Consider the following 18,933-nt stretch of genomic DNA (forward strand, 5'->3'; position numbering starts at 1 on the left):
ACTGAACTACCACAGCAGTTGTAACTGTTAGAGGAGGTAGACAAAAATGTAGTTCACCTTGAAAATGATCATGGCTCAAGGAATAAAGAAACTGGGTCAACCTTAAAATAAATGCAGGTACGATGACAAAAGTTTTAATATAAATTTAAAAATATTCACGGTTGGTTTCAGACTACTTTTGTTCTTGGTGATCTTATCAATAATGCATTTTTTGTTTTTAATTGAGATGACTCTAATGGCACCTTTTCATTTTGGTCAAAATATTTATATGAAATACTATTGTGATTTTTCACCTTCTATTCCCTTTTAATTGTAAATGTACATTTTTGGAAGGCAGATAATTCTCCAATAGATCATTTTGACCTCTGGTAATCTTAAATAGAACTTGAAGTGGTTTAACATTCCTATGTCCTAGCTATCACTTTGACTCTTTTGATATTGCTAAATTAATGTTTAGCATTTAACCACGTATCATTGAATCATAGTATTGATAATGAATTAAACTTTCATAAAGCTTTAATAGGGTAGCAGGTTCTCATTCATCTGGTGTCACTGGGGAATAAAGAATGCTGAAGAAATGAGGTTTTTTAAAACTGAAGCTTAGTTGTTGAAGCAGAAAAACTTAAAAGCTGATAAAAATTTATCTGAAACATTTTTTATGCTCTTTTAGGGAGTGTGAACGGATTGGCCATTTACTCATAAAATATCATTCTAGTGTCATGTAGAAAGGACGTGGGCTTTCTGTTTGGTGTTTATTCTCCAATGTGGGAAGTTTTGTTTGTTTGTTTGTTTCTTCCTTTTAAAATGGCAAACCCCTAATTCTAATATACTTAACTCCGTTTAATTGTTTCAGGGCTTAAGGTCTGTGGTGGTACATGCGCTAACGCCTTAACAGATCCGTAAATTCAGGCACCTATGTAAGACATTTGGCTGCATGTAGGCTCACCCAGCATCTTTTGGCAAACACCTGGCCGCAGCTTCCTGCCATGGAGGAGACCCTGGAGTGAGGACTTTCAGTGTTGAGGCCCTGTTAATTCTGCTCCAAACCACTCACTCTCCAGTAGCCGTTGCTAGTGGTGCAAAATGTCTGTATTTACCTGGCGTGCTCAGGAGCATCTATTATGTCGGGTGACCATCTTCAGTTTTCTGGGATCACTGCTAAAATGGGCAAATGGTGTACTCCCTTTACCTTTTAGGAAATTCCAGCGTAACAGCGAAAATCCTTTTTAACACAGTGTCTTTTTTTTTTTTTTTTCCCTGACTCCTGCTCATATATTTCCAGCAGTGTTCTCTAAAACAAAGCTCAATCAAGCACAGTGAAAGTATTTGAGCAGTTCTTTAATGTGCTGTAATGACATTTGGTTTGAACCTTATATTTAAAAATCAGGTTCCCCTCTTTTGCTTGCACCTAGTGGGAATCATCTTTCTTCCAGGTTGTGCTTAAAGAAGACTATAGGGGAAGAACATAATTTCTTCTTGCTGCAAAATTTGCAGTAGAAGTAAATGGGGGAACTGCCAGGATATGTCTGTCTCCACAAAACAAGCAGAACAAATTTCCGTGAATCAAAGCCACTAAGTATAGTTTTCAGAGATGGTAGGACATAGTTACTTTCCCTAGAAAAATACCCCAAATGCAGGCACACCCGTTGGCCACTAGAAGAATGCTCAAGTAAAGGCTAGTTCAAACCTGTACATTTCACTCTTCTTACTGAGCTATTAAAGGGGTGGAAATCTACTATAACTATAATCTTTTTTCCGCTTTTCTATTTTTCAACCTCCCACACACTTGGTGTTCAGTTCTGCTTAGTGAGTGTCTTGAATCTACAGCAGCACCTACACGTACTGCCTCCACTGTGGCTGATAGCTTGTAGATAACTCATGATTCAGACCCATAAGAAACATCTGTTAACTTAGGGCATGGTACGTGCTCTAGATTAATCATGGAAAAGGGCAGAGTAATGAAGAATCAGAAAGCTTGTTTTTTTCCAAATATTAATGCTGCTTTCTTTGAGGTTATATGTGAGTGGAATATTCTCTAGAGTGGTTTATATCACATTCCATCACTTGGGGAAATATCTCAGGTCATTTTTATAAGAACCTTTTAGAGACCTTTTAAGCATATGCACAGCATATACACCTTAGTGTGGTTAGGTCAGAGGAAATAAAGCAAGATAGCAGATATCTGTCATGTGACGCAGTAAGCAAATTAGTGTTAAACTGCTTTTATTTTTTCTTGAAACCTTTGATATAATTTTCAAAATTGCCTTTCACTAGTTTCTCATTTGCTTTCTAGAAGCTTCCTTCATTTGCAGGGTTACTGGCTACCATTTTGTTAAACCTGGAGGCTGTTTGTTAACTTACTGAATACAGCATTATAAAGTTGAAGTCACCAGCCAGCCTGAAAAAATCGAGCTGCATAGCGCAGTCTCTGACCTTACTTCTTGCCCACAAAATCTGCAGTACTCTCAAATTTGTATTTGAAATACAAGCTGCTGATGAGGAATGGGTAACACCCACTGCCTTTCAAATGCACGTGCATATCTACTTTTCCCACCTTTCCTTGGTGAATAGGGAGCTGTGATTGAAAAGAACTGATTTTAAAATGCTGGAGGATTCTATCTTTACTCCTTAAGTAAGGTCGTTTATCCTAATAATGGGAGGGGCAAAATACCTTATTTCTGTTTGTCAGCTGCTATGCTTCAATTTTATCTTCACAGCACACCTCTGAGGTTAGTACTGTTATCCCCATTTTAGAGGAGGTGAGACTAAGTCCTACAATGTTAGGTAACTTGTCCAAGGTCCTACAGCTAGGACATGACAGAGCTGAGCTTCAGACCTGTATCTCCCTGACCCCAGGACTCACACCTTTTCCACCCAAGGAGCACTGCTTCCTATTTTACAGATAAGTGAAATATGTGTTTGTATCTTTTCCCCAAAAATGCTCATTGGAAGATTTAAGACATCAAGAAATAAGCTTTTTTCACTTCAGTCATTTCTTGGAGAACCGTTTGAGACGTTTTGCTTTGAAAGGCAATTTAAGCAGGCATTGCTTTGACTGAGCAAGGTAAAGCACAGTTTTCTTAGTTAGGAGCATCACTGAGTTTTTGAAACTAATAATTTTGTGGAACACCATTATTAAGGAAAGCAATATGCTTGCTTAATGAGTGGTGTTTACTTAAGTCATAAAGGAGAATTCAAACATCTGGAATATTTTTAAACAATGTAGTTGTTATGTACCAAGTGATATTTCTTCTTTACTTCTTACAGGAAATAGCATATAATTTGAAATATATAAAAGTTTTTACATTCATACATATATTTTTATCTCACTGAGCACTTTAACAAAAGTGATGTTATTAAAGTAAAAAGTTGCTTGACAGCCAATTCTCTGTGGTGAAAATTTTACCACATCTTTAATAGTAATGTTACTTTATCGCTCTTAATGCATTTGTTGTTTAAAGTAAGGTTGTAGAAACTTTGCTGGTCCACAAGCATATAGCTTTACCCTACTTTTTCGGTCTTCCTTTGGGGGTGGGATATTGACAATACTGAGGAAGCGGTCAAGCGTCTCAAGAAATTGTATCCTAAAGATTTTTAACACTAGAGAATTGAGATTTGAATATGAGTGTGCTGTCTTCTAAATATGGATTCGTTGGAGGCATTGGTAGCTGATGAATTTAAAGATGGATTAATATGAGAGTTCCAGAATCAGACAATTCCTGAACTGGAGAGGCCCATACAAATGAAGGGCTCTTGGAGTGGAAGTGTTAGTTAGGACATGAGTTCAGTGACTGTCCAAGTCTAGATAGAGCTCTAGGCCAAGCCAGTGCTGAGGTTACTGAGTCAGGGTCACAGCCGTTCCAGCCAGGAAGTGAGTGATCACAGTAGGAGAGAACTTTAAACTTCCTGGGTAGGAGAAAAAACTGAGTCATTGTGGAAGTAAACTTAAGACATGAAGAAAACAGAAATCAGAAAAATAAAGCATCTTAATTTCCTCTTATTAACATGAATGGTATAAAAATATTGATTCCAAAGTACAAACCTCAAGTGTTATATACTGTTTAAAAAAGCGGGACAAGCCTATTTAAAAAAAGTAATTTGTAAACGACTTTATTTGCTTTCTGGGTATAATATTTTAACATATTTATTTGAAAATATTTATACAAAATTTTTTTTGCTTAATATCTAGAATCTGTGAAGATTTGAAAGGGCCAATGAGTATTCTCATCATTGAGGCATTCTATGGAGGATCCCATAAACAGCTGGTGGATCTGCTTCAAGAAGAGTTAGAATACTGTGTCCTTTATACCCTTCCTGCAAAGAAATGGCACTGGAGAGCACGGACGTCGGCTTTGTACTTCTCTCAGAATATTCCCGCCAGTGAGCATTACAGGTAATTAGAGCCCAGGCTGTGTCTCCAGCCTGTTTTAAATGTACTTGTTCTAAGGAGGTTGCTTCCCTGTTGGCCTCTGTGAGATTTCCTCCAACTACGGAATTGGTCAGAATGACTACAGTGGCTATTACTTTAGTGACAGCAGAGCAGCCGAGTACATTTATACTCTGAGGACACCTGGTTGGTAGGAAAGTGGCTTCATTTAGAGCCTGCATGGCTTTTCTCATTTGTCTTGTGCTTTTTATCACATGCACGTGTGGGTGTATGATGACATTTTTTGGCCTGAGATGAGAGTTGATCTTGTGCACATTTGTTTTTTGCTTCCATAACCTCCCATGCCTCTTTTAGTGAGTATGCTGTTTTAGGGTGTCTGCTCTGTACTAGGAGCTAATGTTGGAAAGATGGATATGACCAAGGCCTGTGCCCTTACAGGCTTTAAAGACTGTTCAGAGATGAGTAGTTTTTAAAGTGTCATGAGAGTATGAAAAGGGGAGAAGTTGATATTGACTGTGACAAATTGGAGATCGCTTTGTAGAGTTGGTCAACTTTGCTTTGTCTGGAAGGATGAATAGATTTTGGGGACACAGGCCTCAGTTTTGAATTTTGAATTGTTAGGAAGTGGGAACTAGGGGGATCTATTAGAAGGGCTTACGAGACACACTGAAAAGATGGATGGGAAATACTGATTCCATTTTAAGGAAACAGTAGAATGGAATCCTCCTGAATATCCTTACTGCCATATGTCTCCTGATGGTTAAATAGTGGAAGATTATCCTACTGTGGTTTACATATCCGATGTTCTTACCATTTTGGGCCCTTCTGTGTAGGACTGCATTGGTGGTGGCAGGAGTCGGGAGGGCCAGACTGAGAATGAATGGCGTTCGAGCAGCTAGGTTGTTAGAGAAAGGGCACGTTGCAAGCTGCGGTGCTCACCTTGGCATCAGCAGCCATATCCATCTGCTGCTGCTTGTAAGGCGGGGCAGAGACAAGGGAGAGAGCAGCTTGAGATTTAAATGTAGGTTGCTGTTCTTAGTAGTAATTTGGGGGATTCAGAAAATAACCCATTTGGTGTCTAAACACCATGCATCGCCTCTGAGAATTCAGATTGTCAGATGGAACAGCAGTGAGCACTCAAGTCATGTTGCTTGGGATTATAAAGGTAAAAGCTGCTTGGGGGCATATTGAGAATTTTGTATTTTTCTAATCTAAAGTGTATTTTTCCTTAAATAATTTAATGTTTTATATTCTGATAATCACCAAGTGAATATTGTGGATTCACTAGTAGTATTAGAAATTTCAGTGCATGTATCAATATAAAAGTTTTCAAGGCAATGACAAGTGAGTCGTTGCCTTGAAACAGTGCTAAACAGGATTTTAGCACTGTTGCTGTGCTAAAATTGATTGTTTATAGTTGCTTTCACATCTCATTTAATTGTGTTTTCTCAGCACCAATTGCATTATATTACTTAAGGTCAAGTAATCCAGTTGGCTTTATGGCACATTTTCATTTAACATTACCATTTGATATAATACATTCATACATACCAAATGGTATAATACATTTCTACAATGATTTGAGCATTGAAACAAACCATTTCTGTATCTGCTGTTAGATTTCATTTTGATTACGCAGTGTTTTGGAATGGAATTTTTGTATCACAAATATATGTGTGTGGATAGCATGCAAATAAACACTTCTGTGCCCGTGGCTTCCCCACTCCCTTTGAGGTCTGAAGCATTTGAGGTAAAACATCACATTGCTTTTTGAAGCAGTCTTATTTGGGAGGTAGATTTCTGAAAGATGGTGTCATAAAATATAAAGTTTTACTCTCTGATAGCCATAACCTCCAGGTCCTAACAGTGGTATCTGTGATCTTTCAAACTCAGCCATTTAAGCTGCAGTTAATGGTACTTATTAATCTAATCAGACTTCACTAAAACATATACCTCACCAGTCTAACTTACAGTTATATTTGACTAACGATAACTTATCTACTCTTTACCAAATAACCTTTCTGAATACTTTTAGAAAAAACAGCAGCAGCTTGAAAACTTATATACGAAGTTAAAAAATATGCTCACTCAACCCTAGATAGAAGTTCAAGAATGACGTTTTGTTACACCAGATAAATCTGATCTCTGTGGCGACTTTTAAAGATATGAAAAGTTCTTGATTTCTATTTACTTACTCTATTTGTACATTTGTCAAATGAAATCACCAAAATTCATAAAGATAAAATGATTAAGCACCAATATTGCATACTATGCAAAAACTACTCTGAACTAGTAGGAATGTGTCTGATAAGAAAGACCTTGAATGTAGGTACACAGGTTATTTTTTTTCAACATCTGTACACATAGTCATTGTTTTTATAAGCTCGTTATCTGGGTAATATTTTATTACTAAAAGAATAAATGCTCCAGCCTAATTAATCAGCTTGATTCTGCTTTATCTTGACAGTGAAAAGAATACATCATGATTCACATTTAGAGCTGTTTAATTTTTTATTATAGATTACAAAAGCTCCACAGTTTTTTTTTTCTCAAAAGTAGTTTGGTAAATATTAGGCTTTATTAAAGCCTTGCCTTCTGGAAACTTCACAAAATGCAGAAAAATGTTTCTGAGGATGGGCCTCAAATTTCATGTTCTGAAATGTATGAGTCATTTGTCCCAGCATCAAGCATTTCTACTTTCTTAAAATATACCTAGAGTAGGCATCAAAGATATTTCGTTCTTTTTTCTTTCTGCAGTATCTTCACTGAACTGAAAGAATCACTCTTACTTAAAATCATGTTTTTCACTCTCAGATGCTTACAGTTATATTTTCATTCCATCTGAGGTATTGTGGCAGATACTGATCATTGTGCACCTAACAGCCCTCCTTCCTTGTTAACAGAATTAGTTTTCTTTGGCGTGGCTAAGTACCCAGCCCCTGGGAGTGAAGCTTGATGGACTTAAGTCGGTCATGATGATTGCGTTCTCTGACAGATTTTCCCAGTTTTCCTCGAAGCTAGTGCTGGATTCTGGCAAATTCAGTATAAGTAGATGACTTCTGGGGGTTCTTCCAACTAAGTTTTTTTAAATTTTTTAATTTCGTGTTTTTACTTATAAAAAGAGAGAGCCATCTCCCCTTCTCTGCATTTGACTGTGGTTATGATGTCTACAACTAGCAGATGACAAGATGAGGACAAAACACCTGAGCTGCCATAAATGGCTGATGAAAGGCTGGAATGCTATAGCTGCCTAGTACCCTGAAAACCCTCTGTCCCTAAAACATCTAGCTATGTTTTGTAAAACGTAATACATTTCGTTTTAAGTTCATAGCCGAGCAGAGTAAGAGAAGATCTGGAGAGGGATTTGGAAATTAGAGTGGTCACCTTGCTTTGAAGCTGTGGCTGCGTAGTTTTCATAAAGGGGACTGGTTAACTGAGTTATGTTACGTTCTTGAAATGAAATACTGTGCAGCACTAACCTGAATTAGGAAGCTTTCTGTGTCCTCTTATTGGAATCTCTCCAAGACAAGTGACCAAAAGTAAGGTGCCAGAGTGTTATTAGTGCTATCTTTGGCGCCAAGAAAGGAGGTTACAAGAACGAAACAATGGAAGAGTGCATTGGAAATGAATGAAGATACTTGCCTGGGGATTAGTGTAGCAGAGGTTGTTGGTGCCCCACCCATATCCCTCCCACCTTTCTCTTGTTGTGTGCCCTGGCCAGCTTCCTGCTGTCAGTCTCTGCAGCCCTTTGCCCGGGGGAGTAGCTGCTCTGCCAGTGCAGGCAGCAGGCCCCAGTAGCCCTCCGCCAGTGATCTTCGCCCCTCAGATGAAATCATTGTGAAGTGTGAACAGGAGAGAAATCATTAACAAAGATTCCTCAAAAACCCTGTAAGTCAGGAAATAAAAGCATAATTCTAAATAATTAATGGGTCACAGAAGAAATTATAACGGACACTAAAAAATAGAACTGAGTCATAGTGAACATACTGCGTATCACAATGTGGGTCGCATCTAAATGGACAGTCGCAGCCACATCATCTTTTTTTTTTTTTTTTTAAAGGTCAAAGATATATTGACTCCTGGTATAGGCTTTTCAATTCTGTAATGGTTTTTTTTTTTTTTTTAAATTAATTAATTAATTAATTAATTTTTGGCTGTGTTGGGTCTTCGTTTCTGTGCGAGGGCTTTCTCTAGTTGCGGCAAGCGGGGGCCACTCTTCATCGCGGTGTGCGGGCCTCTCACTGTCGCGGCCTCTCTTGCTGTGGAGCACAGGCTCCAGACGCGCAGGCTCAGTAGTTGTGGCTCACGGGCCTAGTTGCTCCGCGGCATGTGGGATCTTCCCAGACCAGGGCTCGAACCCGTGTCCCCTGCATTGGCAGGCAGATTCTCAACCACTGCGCCACCAGGGAAGCCCCCCACATCATCTTTAATAAATTTATTTTTATTATTATTTTTTTAAATTGTGATATGCAGTGCCTTATAAAGCTTGTGGCCCAGGGCAGGGCTCCTCTTACTTTAATCTAGGAGTAGTACTGGGAAGGAAACAATAAAAAGAGTAAAAAATTGTGAAATTGAAAGCATATATATATATATATATATATATATATATATATAAAATGGAGATGAACAAACTAAAATTAGTGATTTTGAAATAATAAAACAGATATAAATGCAGGCATGCTTTATTTTTTTAAGGCACAATTCATGTTTGGAGTGAAAAAAATATAACCACAGATATGACACAAATCAATAAAAAGGAGGAAATACTGTTAATAATTTTATGTTAATACATTTGCAAACTTAGACAATATGGATAATTTCTTAGAAAAACATAACTTCTAACACCTGACTCAAAATGAAATAGAAAATCTGAATGGAACTATAATCATTAAAGTTGTTGTTACATTAATTAAAAATCTCGCTATTAATAGACACAGGCTGGGTGCTCGTGCAGGTTGGTTTACACCAGTGCTTCTCTGTCTCTTTCCAGACTTGTGTTACATGAGATCAAGTGTCTAGTTTTTTAGGTTTTCTGTTTCTTGTAGCCATACTAGTCCTAATTGGTGTTGATTATCATTATGATATCTCCCTTCTCTACTCCCAACCCCTGACCTTTTTTTTTCTTTTTAAATGTCTAAGGAGGGGCAAGGAAAGCAAATAGTTGGATAGAAAATAAATTGAATGAAAGTTCAGTTGGGTCAAGTAATGTATAAAGTGAAATTCAAGCTTAAGGTGATATTTGATTGTTGATAATTCTATTATGATTTGCCATCTTCTTAAATGGTACCTTGACTGTGTCTTTTCATTAAGCAGATTCTCTTTCAGGGAAGCTGTGATTGATTGATTGATTGATTGATTGATTGATTGATTGATTGATTTTTGTTCTTAATTGAACTATTTGCTGTGAAACATTGAACATACCTTTCTATGGGAGAGTGAACATTTTTAACTGATATGAACTACCTATGTATGTTTGATGTTTTTAGCTAGCCTTTGTGAATAAAGATATGGCTAAACTAGTGAATATAGGTAAATTAATAAGGAAGGTGGTGGTTTCTCGAACAATTCTTTTATAAATTAATAATTCAGTTACTTTGCTTGGCAATTATATCTTGTTTTGAATTGTTACCTCTTGTTAAAAATATAGCTTTCTGAATAATATAATAATACTTTAGTAATAAAACATCATTTTATTAAAATATACCTTTCTGAATAATTTAATACCATCTTAATCATGAAGACACCTTTATATTAGTGTGCATCATAGTTTGGAATATAAATGATGACTTGTTAAGAATTTGTAGGTAAGTGAAGTATTGTTAGGCATACAAAGGGCAGTCATTTTGCATGTCTATAACCAAGGTAAGATTTGATGGATTTAAATAATAGTAATAATAGCTAACATATTGAACATTTACCATGTAGTAGACATTCTACAGTCCTGGAAGCTAGATATTGTTTTCCTGGTTTAGCAGAGGTAGACTCTCAGGCTTAGAGTCAGGTTACTTGCACTGGGTTACGCAGCTTGTTAGTGGTAGATACGTGATTTGAGCTCAAGTCTGGCCACTTGCAAAGGCCATACACTGTTCGTTCTTTTTAAGCCCATGCTCTTAACCACTATGCTATCTCATTAGCTTGCTGAAGTAGGTTAATTAAGTAAATTAAGCCTGAGTACCTCTTGATGAAAAAATATATTACTAGATTTCTCTATTAGAAGTGGGTGGTGGTGCCTCTTGGGTTCTTGAGAAGGGATATAGTTCTTGAAACTTATGGGAGGCTGATGTCTGGGAACCAAGAGTCTTTCTAGGTTTGTGAATGTGATTTTTTCATTTTTTCTTAGCACATTTCTCTTTAGCTTTTAGCGATAGAAGTCACATGTCATTTGAATTTTCCTCTTGAGGTTTTTCTTTAAATCCAAATAAAATGCTACATGTGATGCTTTTTTAAAATCATCGGGTAAACTCATGAATGAAAATAACATTCTTGTTTGGGGTGCTCAATACCTGCCATTCCTAAATTATCCTCAAACTGCTATACTGTGAAGTTCTCTACTTGGTTTATGAACTTGGCTAGAGACAGCATTCCAGTACTGCCCAGCTCACTGCCCTTATATCATTACCAGTTGCGTACACTTCTTGGGGTTTGGATGATGTACTGACACTGCGTAAATAATATTGTCATTAGGTGCGATGCAGCATCCCATAGTCTGACCCATATGTGACTCTTCCATTTATGAGAACTGGCCGAAAGTTTCCTTGTCACCGTTGCCCAGCCGGCCAGCTTCCCTATCCTATACTGCCTAATTGTGGGATTCTCTCTTGGTTTGTTTTTCTCCTGATCTGCTCTTGTGTCTAGGCAGTGCACACAGAAGCTTTCCAGTATTTGTACAGTGCTTAGGGCTTTGTTCACAATATTACATCTCAGTGAACTCTCCTCTGATTGACAGTATAAAACCATCTGGACTTTTATGTTGAAAATGTAGCTGACCCCAACGCCACAGAAATAGTATAATACTTCACACCAAATAACTAACCATTCAGTCAGTCTCTGTTTCTCTGTCTCTCTCTGCCTGTCTCTCTTTTCTCTCAGTCTCTTCTCTCTCATATACAAAGACATGCACATGCACATGAATGACTAACTTTTAAATTACTCTAACACATCCTTCATTGCAAAACTGGAGACTGTGTCACAAGCATCCTAAAGGAGGGTTTCCAGACTTTATCTTTTCCACTTTTCTTTGTGTTTCTTTTTCAGTGCTGTCAAGAAGTATTCCAATAGCAAGAAAAAATTTTTTTTCATGTTATGGAGTTCGTAGTTTATTCTCACCATCAACTGCTAATTCAAAAGTGTTTGTATAGTTAGTAGCAAGCACTGTGAACCCACTGCTTCCAAGGAGTTAAGCACAACAGTGGAACTTCAAGTGCATGTTTTTAATATTCCGTCTAGCATATTTTAAAAATAAAATAAAATTTCACATTTAAGGTGCTATACAGCCCCCAGGTAACAGTGCATCAGGATATAAGATATTATTTTAAACAGACTCTGTACCTTAAAGCCCTATAGGATAAATCTCCCATATATTTAACCTTTGACAACTGTATTTTAAAAGACAAACTGGATGTTTATTACACTTTTACAGAGGAGAGAAAATCATTATTTTTAATGAAGGAAATGGAAAGAGCAAAAAACCCCAAACACCCTTAAATGGATGCAGAATCATACTATTGTATAAAAATGCTTTGGCTGTAGAGTAAGGACCTTCATAATTTTGCTTTTAGAAGTCACATGCTTATTTTTCACATAACAATTGAAACTGTGAGTCTGATCTTAGAGTGCTTCTAATCTAGTTGTTTTTAGGTATTTTCATTGCACTTCCACTCCCAACATTTGTTTATTTGAGAAAGTGTTTCTGCTTTTATTAAGGTCTTAGTCAATGAAATATGTTTGCTTTGGGAGCTGTATAGGGTGTGCACAGGTCTGAGTGTCTGACATCCTGTATTCAGGGCTTCTAAAGCTGTGGTGCAGATACTCTGGGTACCCTTCCCTTCTCTTAAGCCTCCCCTCTTAGGGACGCTTTCACACTCGCCTATTTCCTTGGGATCAGATTTGGCCTCCTAGCCATCTTTGGACACACTGTCCTGTTTATTAAATGGCCAATTCTTGTTCATCTCTTCTTTGTTTATACTCTGTGGTTCTTTCACATGATGGACCTGCTGGCCTCCTGACCGGCCAGCCCACAAAGATAACTGCAGGTGGAAGGCAGGAGCTGAATCAGGTCTTGTGCTTACAAAAGAGCATACACGTCCCTTTTATTCTTCTGTCTTTCTGAAGAACATAATCCTATACTTTAGTAAATTTTTTCCTGTAAACAGTCTTTCCTATGTTTCTCTTTGTTCACCATCTCATGCTGATCATCAAAATTTAATACTCCCTTTTGAGGAGAAATTCCTGGTGATTGAATACATGTACTTGAGAGAGGGCTGGAGGGTGGGATGGTTTGACCAAACGGCCCCCAGACTAGTTGTCTTTTGCTTCTTTTCTAAGCTTGTTTCCGTTTTTTCCCCTTCGTCAGCATGTATCAAGAACTTTCATGTCCAGAGCCAGTGCCTATGCTAGCACTGGTGATGTAAAGGCAGACGTGACAAACGTGGACGTCCAGTGCTGACACTCAGTAAGCATTTAGTAAACTCTGTTGATTGAAAGACAATTTAATGCCTGTATATCCAATTGTTATACTAGTAATTTGGATTAAATAATCCCGGATTAAAAACCATCAGTGACTTCACCTTGCCTACGTAAAAATCCAGATTACACCTAGGGCTCATGGGGCCCTGCCTACCTCTGCAACCTCACCTCTGATCCCTGGCGTCTCACTAGTCTGCTGTAGTAGCGGCATTGGCCTTGTTCACTTACTCTGAAATGTCAAGCTCTTTCCTGCCTCAGGTGCTGCTGCTGCTTGCTGCTCCTTCAGCTGGACACTAACTAACTAACACTAACTCATGTCCCCTCCCCACACCTTTGCTTTACTTCTTCCCATCCTTCACCTTCTCAGAGAGGCCTTCCCTGATCAGCCTATCTAAAACAAGCCCTCGATTTCAGCATCCTAAATTAATGTATATTAATTACATTGCATATAATTTGTAATTACTTTATTTGTTTGATTTTTTTTTCTTTTTTCATTATTCTGTAAGTTCCGTGATGACAAGGGCCATACTTGCCTTGTTTACCATTTTTATCTCCAGTACTTAATTTGCTTCCTAGCAGATAGTAGCTGTTGAGTAAATATGGTTGAATGAATGCTTTCATTTCATATCTGTGGGTTTGAAAATACAAACAAAATATGGTTGTAATTGACTTTGCTAATTTGCTTATTTTTTTTCAGCTCTCAGCACTACTTGTATCATGTGTCCAGGGATATCGTCTCTTCTGCACAGAAACTGCTTAGAGACATTTAAGGGCCTCAGAATTATGGGATTAAACTAAACAATTCCTTATACACTTACTCACTTATTTTTATGGGTTGTATTAATCATACTATGATATCAGTCATCATTCATTATGTAAATTTTGATAATAGAAAATATATTTTTCTGGAATTTCCCCTGTATAAAAATGATTCTGGAAAAAAATTGTTTCTTAGTTCAGGAAACTTTGTAGAATCTAACATATGTGTGAGATATTTTGTAAAATTTCACATGATTATATTTAAGGCTTTTTAGATTTGGCAATAGCCACCCATGAAGAGTGGCCTTTTAATATATGGTGTGGAAGCTATAGGATAAATGAGAGATTAGAATTTGTCCCGAAGAAGTATTTAGCTTGGCCGCTGCAATTATTTAAGCATTTTTAATTTTTACTGCTTTTAAGACAGACATTCTTTGTTTTGGTCACAAATACAACTAGTTGCCATTGTTTTATACTGACCTGCTTCTGTATTTATGTTACTTAACTGGTCCATTTAGGCCTTTGTGTTTGTAGCCTCTAGTTTAGACTCTGTCCAAGAATGCATCTTCAGGTACTCTTCAATAAAATGTATTTAAATGTACATATACTTAAAAGAGTTTATTAAAAGAATATAAATCACTCATGTTGGAAAGAAACAATATACTGTAGTAGGGGAATCAGCAGTTCTGGGTTCTAATCCCAACTCTGCCATCAATTAATTGTTTGGCCTTGGAAAAGTCATTTTTTTTAACCTTAGAGTCTTATTTTTTTCATCTGTAACTAAAGGTTTTGGTTTCTTCTGCTGAGTTCTGTGATGTCTTAAGGAATTAAAATCAAGATCAAGATTTAAAGAACTCTAACACAAAAGACAAATTTGTTCTGTCTCTCATTCAACTTTGTTATCAACCACTGCTTCATTTAATACAGAAATTATTTCCTTGTTTGTGTATCTTCTTGAATATTTTACTTTTATTTTTAGAGTTAAGAGACTTTTGAGCAATAATTCTTTCCAGTAGTGCTTATATCTTTTAAGTTGTTCTGATATGACTTATTTGTTTGGATCTTCTGTTCCAGCCTCAGAATGTCATGATTATATCTGCCTTTTCAAAGAGAAGGTGCTTGACGTTTGTGTTAGCTATCTGTCTCTATAGGGCATGGAACATAAGACATGTACACTAAATACTGAATATGTTACTATAGACCTCACACAGAAGAGTCAGGACTGCAAAGAGGGTAGCATTCACTAAAGAAGTACAGAGGAGGGAGTTTAATCCTCATTCAGGAAATTCTGAGGTAGACCTCCTGAGAAGATGTTAGAGATTTTAATAGATAGAGGTGAAGTGGAAGAGTGATGTAGAAGAAGGAAGTGTTGTGAACAAAGGTATTAATGCAGGAAAATTGGGAAATGTTTGGAAATCTCTAAAATCTTGGTTTAGCACGAACATATTCTGAGTTAGGAGGAGTTGTGAGACATCAGGTTGGGAGGGTAAGGCAGATTTTGTCTAGTTCATGAACATTCTTGAATTCAAGGTTAAGAATTTAGGGAGCTTTTGCTTTAGGTTATGAGTATCCTTTGACGGCTCTATTACTCAGGACCCTATTAGTTGCACATGATAGACCCCAATTCAAAATCAGTTAAACATAAGGGAAAATGTATTGGCTCATATAACTGAAAGTCCTAGAGTGGTTGACTCCAGGCAAAGTTGGATCCAGTAATTAGGCCTCATGTTTTCTTGACTCTGCTTTCCTCTGGTTTGGTTCTCTCCAAATGGATCTCTCCCAGAGCTAAGTCTATATCTCACCAGCTTAGTTACCCTATCTGAAAGAGTGTACCACTCTTGGCAGTTGTAGCCAAAGTCCCAGATTGAGTGAAAGCACTTTTTTTAAAAAAATCTTATGGTCTTTGAACTTATTACTGTGACAAAAGTCATCTAATGTCATAATTGGCCAGTCCAGGGTCACATGGCCACTTTGGGGTCGACCTCATCCAAACCTTGTGAACCGAGTGCAAGAGAGCAAAAGGAAAATTGCACTGCTGTTATTTGAAATTGCACTGCTATTATTTGAACAATGTTTTGCAGGTAAAACACGGTGAGTATTGCAGTCAAACATGGGAGTGAGGTAAGGAAAACTGCACAGGACAAATATTACAGCAATACAGGCTGGAGACCATGGATGAGGGTAGAGGTGGCCATTGGATTCTTAACATCTAATATAGAAATAGTGAGATTCTGAACGAGAATAATGATAGTAGGAATTGTAGATGGTAAACGAATTAGCAATATGAATGAAATTTATGTTGTTTGCATTTCACTAGTTATAAAATTTGTCTAGGAGCCGAATTGAAAGTTACCCTTATCCTGTCTATGAAAAAAGAATTTGGTATACAAATTAATTTAGGCAAAAGCAGAGAGATCACAGTTAAACTACTTTAGTAGTTATAATTATTTTAAAAATAGCTATGCCAATTGTAAATCATTCATATTCACTCATTAAATTGGATCAGTGGGTTTACTTTGGCAGCATTTTAAGTTACTCCACATACTTCACTGTAGCAAAACTTCCTTTTCTTTAAAGAATTAATGTAACACTGCCTCTTTTCTCTGTGTAAATAAAATTTATAATATATATTATGTATACGTATATATGTGTGTATATGTACATATTACCCAAACATACACGTAATCAATAAGTGATTCATTACTTGGTATTAACTTCTCAAACTTAGCACTCCCCCCTCAAAAAAAGGGAAAAGTCAGGTATTAAGTGCATCTCTAGAGTTCTTATTTTATGCTAGATCCCAAAGTAAAAATTAATGAGTGAAGTTTGTGGTTGCCACTCTACTTAGTATTCAGTTCAGAAAAGCCAGCCTCTTCCTCAGTGGTCTGGACTGGTAAGGCGTATGTTTGAAGAACACACACTGTGTGCCAGACACAAATGATAAAAAAGTAAATAAGGTAGTGTACTTTAGGAACTGAGTTTCTTCTCTTGGATATAGTTCTATTCCTTTTATTATTTTTTTTCCAGTACTCTTTGCACAATGTTCACTTGAATCAGCCTTTCTAAAGCCATCAGATACTAATATGTTTCTAGGGAAATTGCCTACACTTGGTAACCTGTCTTTCCCTATAGTAATAGAGCTGAAGTATAGGGGATTTTTAGCCCATGGTTTGTTTCACTGTGTATCCAGTGTTGATACAGATATTTATTTGTATATGAACTGTTTTGGTGATTTTCAGAAAATGAAAGTGGCTAAGAATGTGAACTAGTTTTTGTCACTGGTTTTTTTTGGGTTTTTTTTTTTTTTTTGACTCAATCATAAGCTTAAATAAAATGAAAAAAATTTCATGAAATCCAGTTATATTAAAGGCATATGTTACTTGTATATTGTGTGTGTCTGTGTGTATGTAGCATTTGTATTGTAGAGTTTCTCATTCAGAGGTAGTGATTCTTAGCTTTCATTTGATAGCATTGCTTAGTGTCTTCAATTTTCTCAAAGGAGATTTTTAAAACAGAAAAACATCAACTCGCTCTTATTGAAAAAATACTTTTCTATGCCATTTTATAAGAAGATTGCTGCCAGGAATTCAAATAATAGCACAGTGCCATTATTACAAAGGTTTAGGAATCCTTGACTCTTGGAATTGGTGGAAACGAAGAGATTATGACACAGGGGCTCATAAGGAGTGATTAGGAGGACTATGCAATCGTTTTCGTAGTAGTAGTATTTTTATTTTTCTAAGTGTTCAAAAATATTTAATGACATTCATATTTTATTTGCAGTATTTTTTGAAAAATGTAAGAGAACTAAGAGAAGCAGAGGTTAAGAATCGAGGTCTATTGGCTCTGAAATTGGAGTATTGAGTATTTAGTATGTAAGTAGAGTTTATGTGAGTAATCTTTTTTTTTTTGTCTGATTTTGGTATTTAGAACTGGGAGTAGAAAAAGGAAGACACACATACATATTCACACAAGGAGAAACAGTGGCAGTTTTAGATTTGAAGTACCTGAAAAACATTCAGGCTTCTGGAAACATGATCTTTATATTTGCCTTCTTTCAAGCAGTCTTATTTTAGATAAAATGCTGGCTGATGGTAGTGGTCCACTTGAACAGTGTTGAGTTTTCTTTATTTTTTAATCCATGGAAAAAAGCTCCCAGAAAACTTTTGTCCTTTAATGTGTTCAACATGCATATGTTTTACATGTATTAACTAGTATTAAAAATGCAGTTTCTAATTAGATGTCTAAATCTGAGAGGAGTTGTGGTGAGCACCAGCCTTTTAGAATTACTGAAAAAGAAAGTTTTGATGAACAGGGTTTTCTTTTTGGCTATTGCATCCTTCAGCCTGCTCTGGCCCCAGAAACTATTATGTTCTAGGATTTCTAATGCATATTGTCAGTTTTGGTGATAAACCCTTAAGATATTGATTATATCAAAACTTGGAGGATTCAGGATATTTACATTCTGTTATGACCTGTTCTATATTACAGCAAAAAAGTTAGTATTTCTGTTATTAAGGATTTAGGCTTTAGATGAGCATCAGTAGTTATAAGCTTGGTATGTCTTAGGTTTTAGAAAAATTGTAGAAAATCTCTAAAGTAATATTGCAACCTGGTTTTGTTTGGTATTTTTGTTTTACATTTTAAAATGGGGGGGCGGTGACAGGGAAATCCCTTCTCTCCAAATTTGTGTGAGTCACCTGAAGCCTTCCTTCTAACAGAGTTTAATGACATGGTGCCATTTGAATCAGTATTTCCACATTTGCAATTTAGAATATTCAGTTTGAACTCATCAGCATTCATTTTCATTTCTGTTTTACTTTTCAATTTGTCATACAGTTTTTTTTTTTTTTTTTCAGCTGGTAAGCACATCAAACCAAGAACGACTTCTTTTTTCATAGACATGGAGTGTCAATTGTTCTCTCACTTATTTTGTCTTGCTGACTAATGTGGTATTTGTTTGCAGCTCCAAACCACAGATTAGACACATAGATATTGACTAATCCTGACTTACAGATATTAGCCACACAATGTGAATTCCTTCAGTGTTTGGGCATCCCTAGGAACATATGATGGGTTTTGATTTTCTCTTTGTACCTATT

General features: G+C 36.6%; 1 protein-coding gene across 15 annotated transcripts in view; it reads left to right on the forward strand.

Annotated features, from left to right (window-relative positions):
* GTDC1 (glycosyltransferase like domain containing 1) overlaps positions 1-18,933 on the forward strand; it is a 463,274-nt gene that overhangs the window by 147,681 nt on the left and 296,660 nt on the right. For 13 of the 15 annotated variants that reach the window (XR_011074149.1, XM_068545171.1, XM_068545174.1 and 10 more), the window contains one exon: positions 4,190-4,393. Coding sequence is in view for 12 of the 15 variants with exons in the window: in XM_068545171.1 (XP_068401272.1) it covers positions 4,190-4,393 (204 nt within the window). In the remaining 3 variants the exon portion in view is untranslated. Of the gene's footprint in view, positions 1-4,189; positions 4,394-12,959; positions 13,059-18,933 lie in introns of those variants that run through there. The other 2 variants (XM_068545183.1, XM_068545177.1) reach the window with 2 other exon arrangements.

Source organism: Eschrichtius robustus, chromosome 5 (genome assembly GCF_028021215.1).
Source record: "Eschrichtius robustus isolate mEscRob2 chromosome 5, mEscRob2.pri, whole genome shotgun sequence".
NCBI lineage: Eukaryota > Metazoa > Chordata > Mammalia > Artiodactyla > Eschrichtiidae > Eschrichtius > Eschrichtius robustus.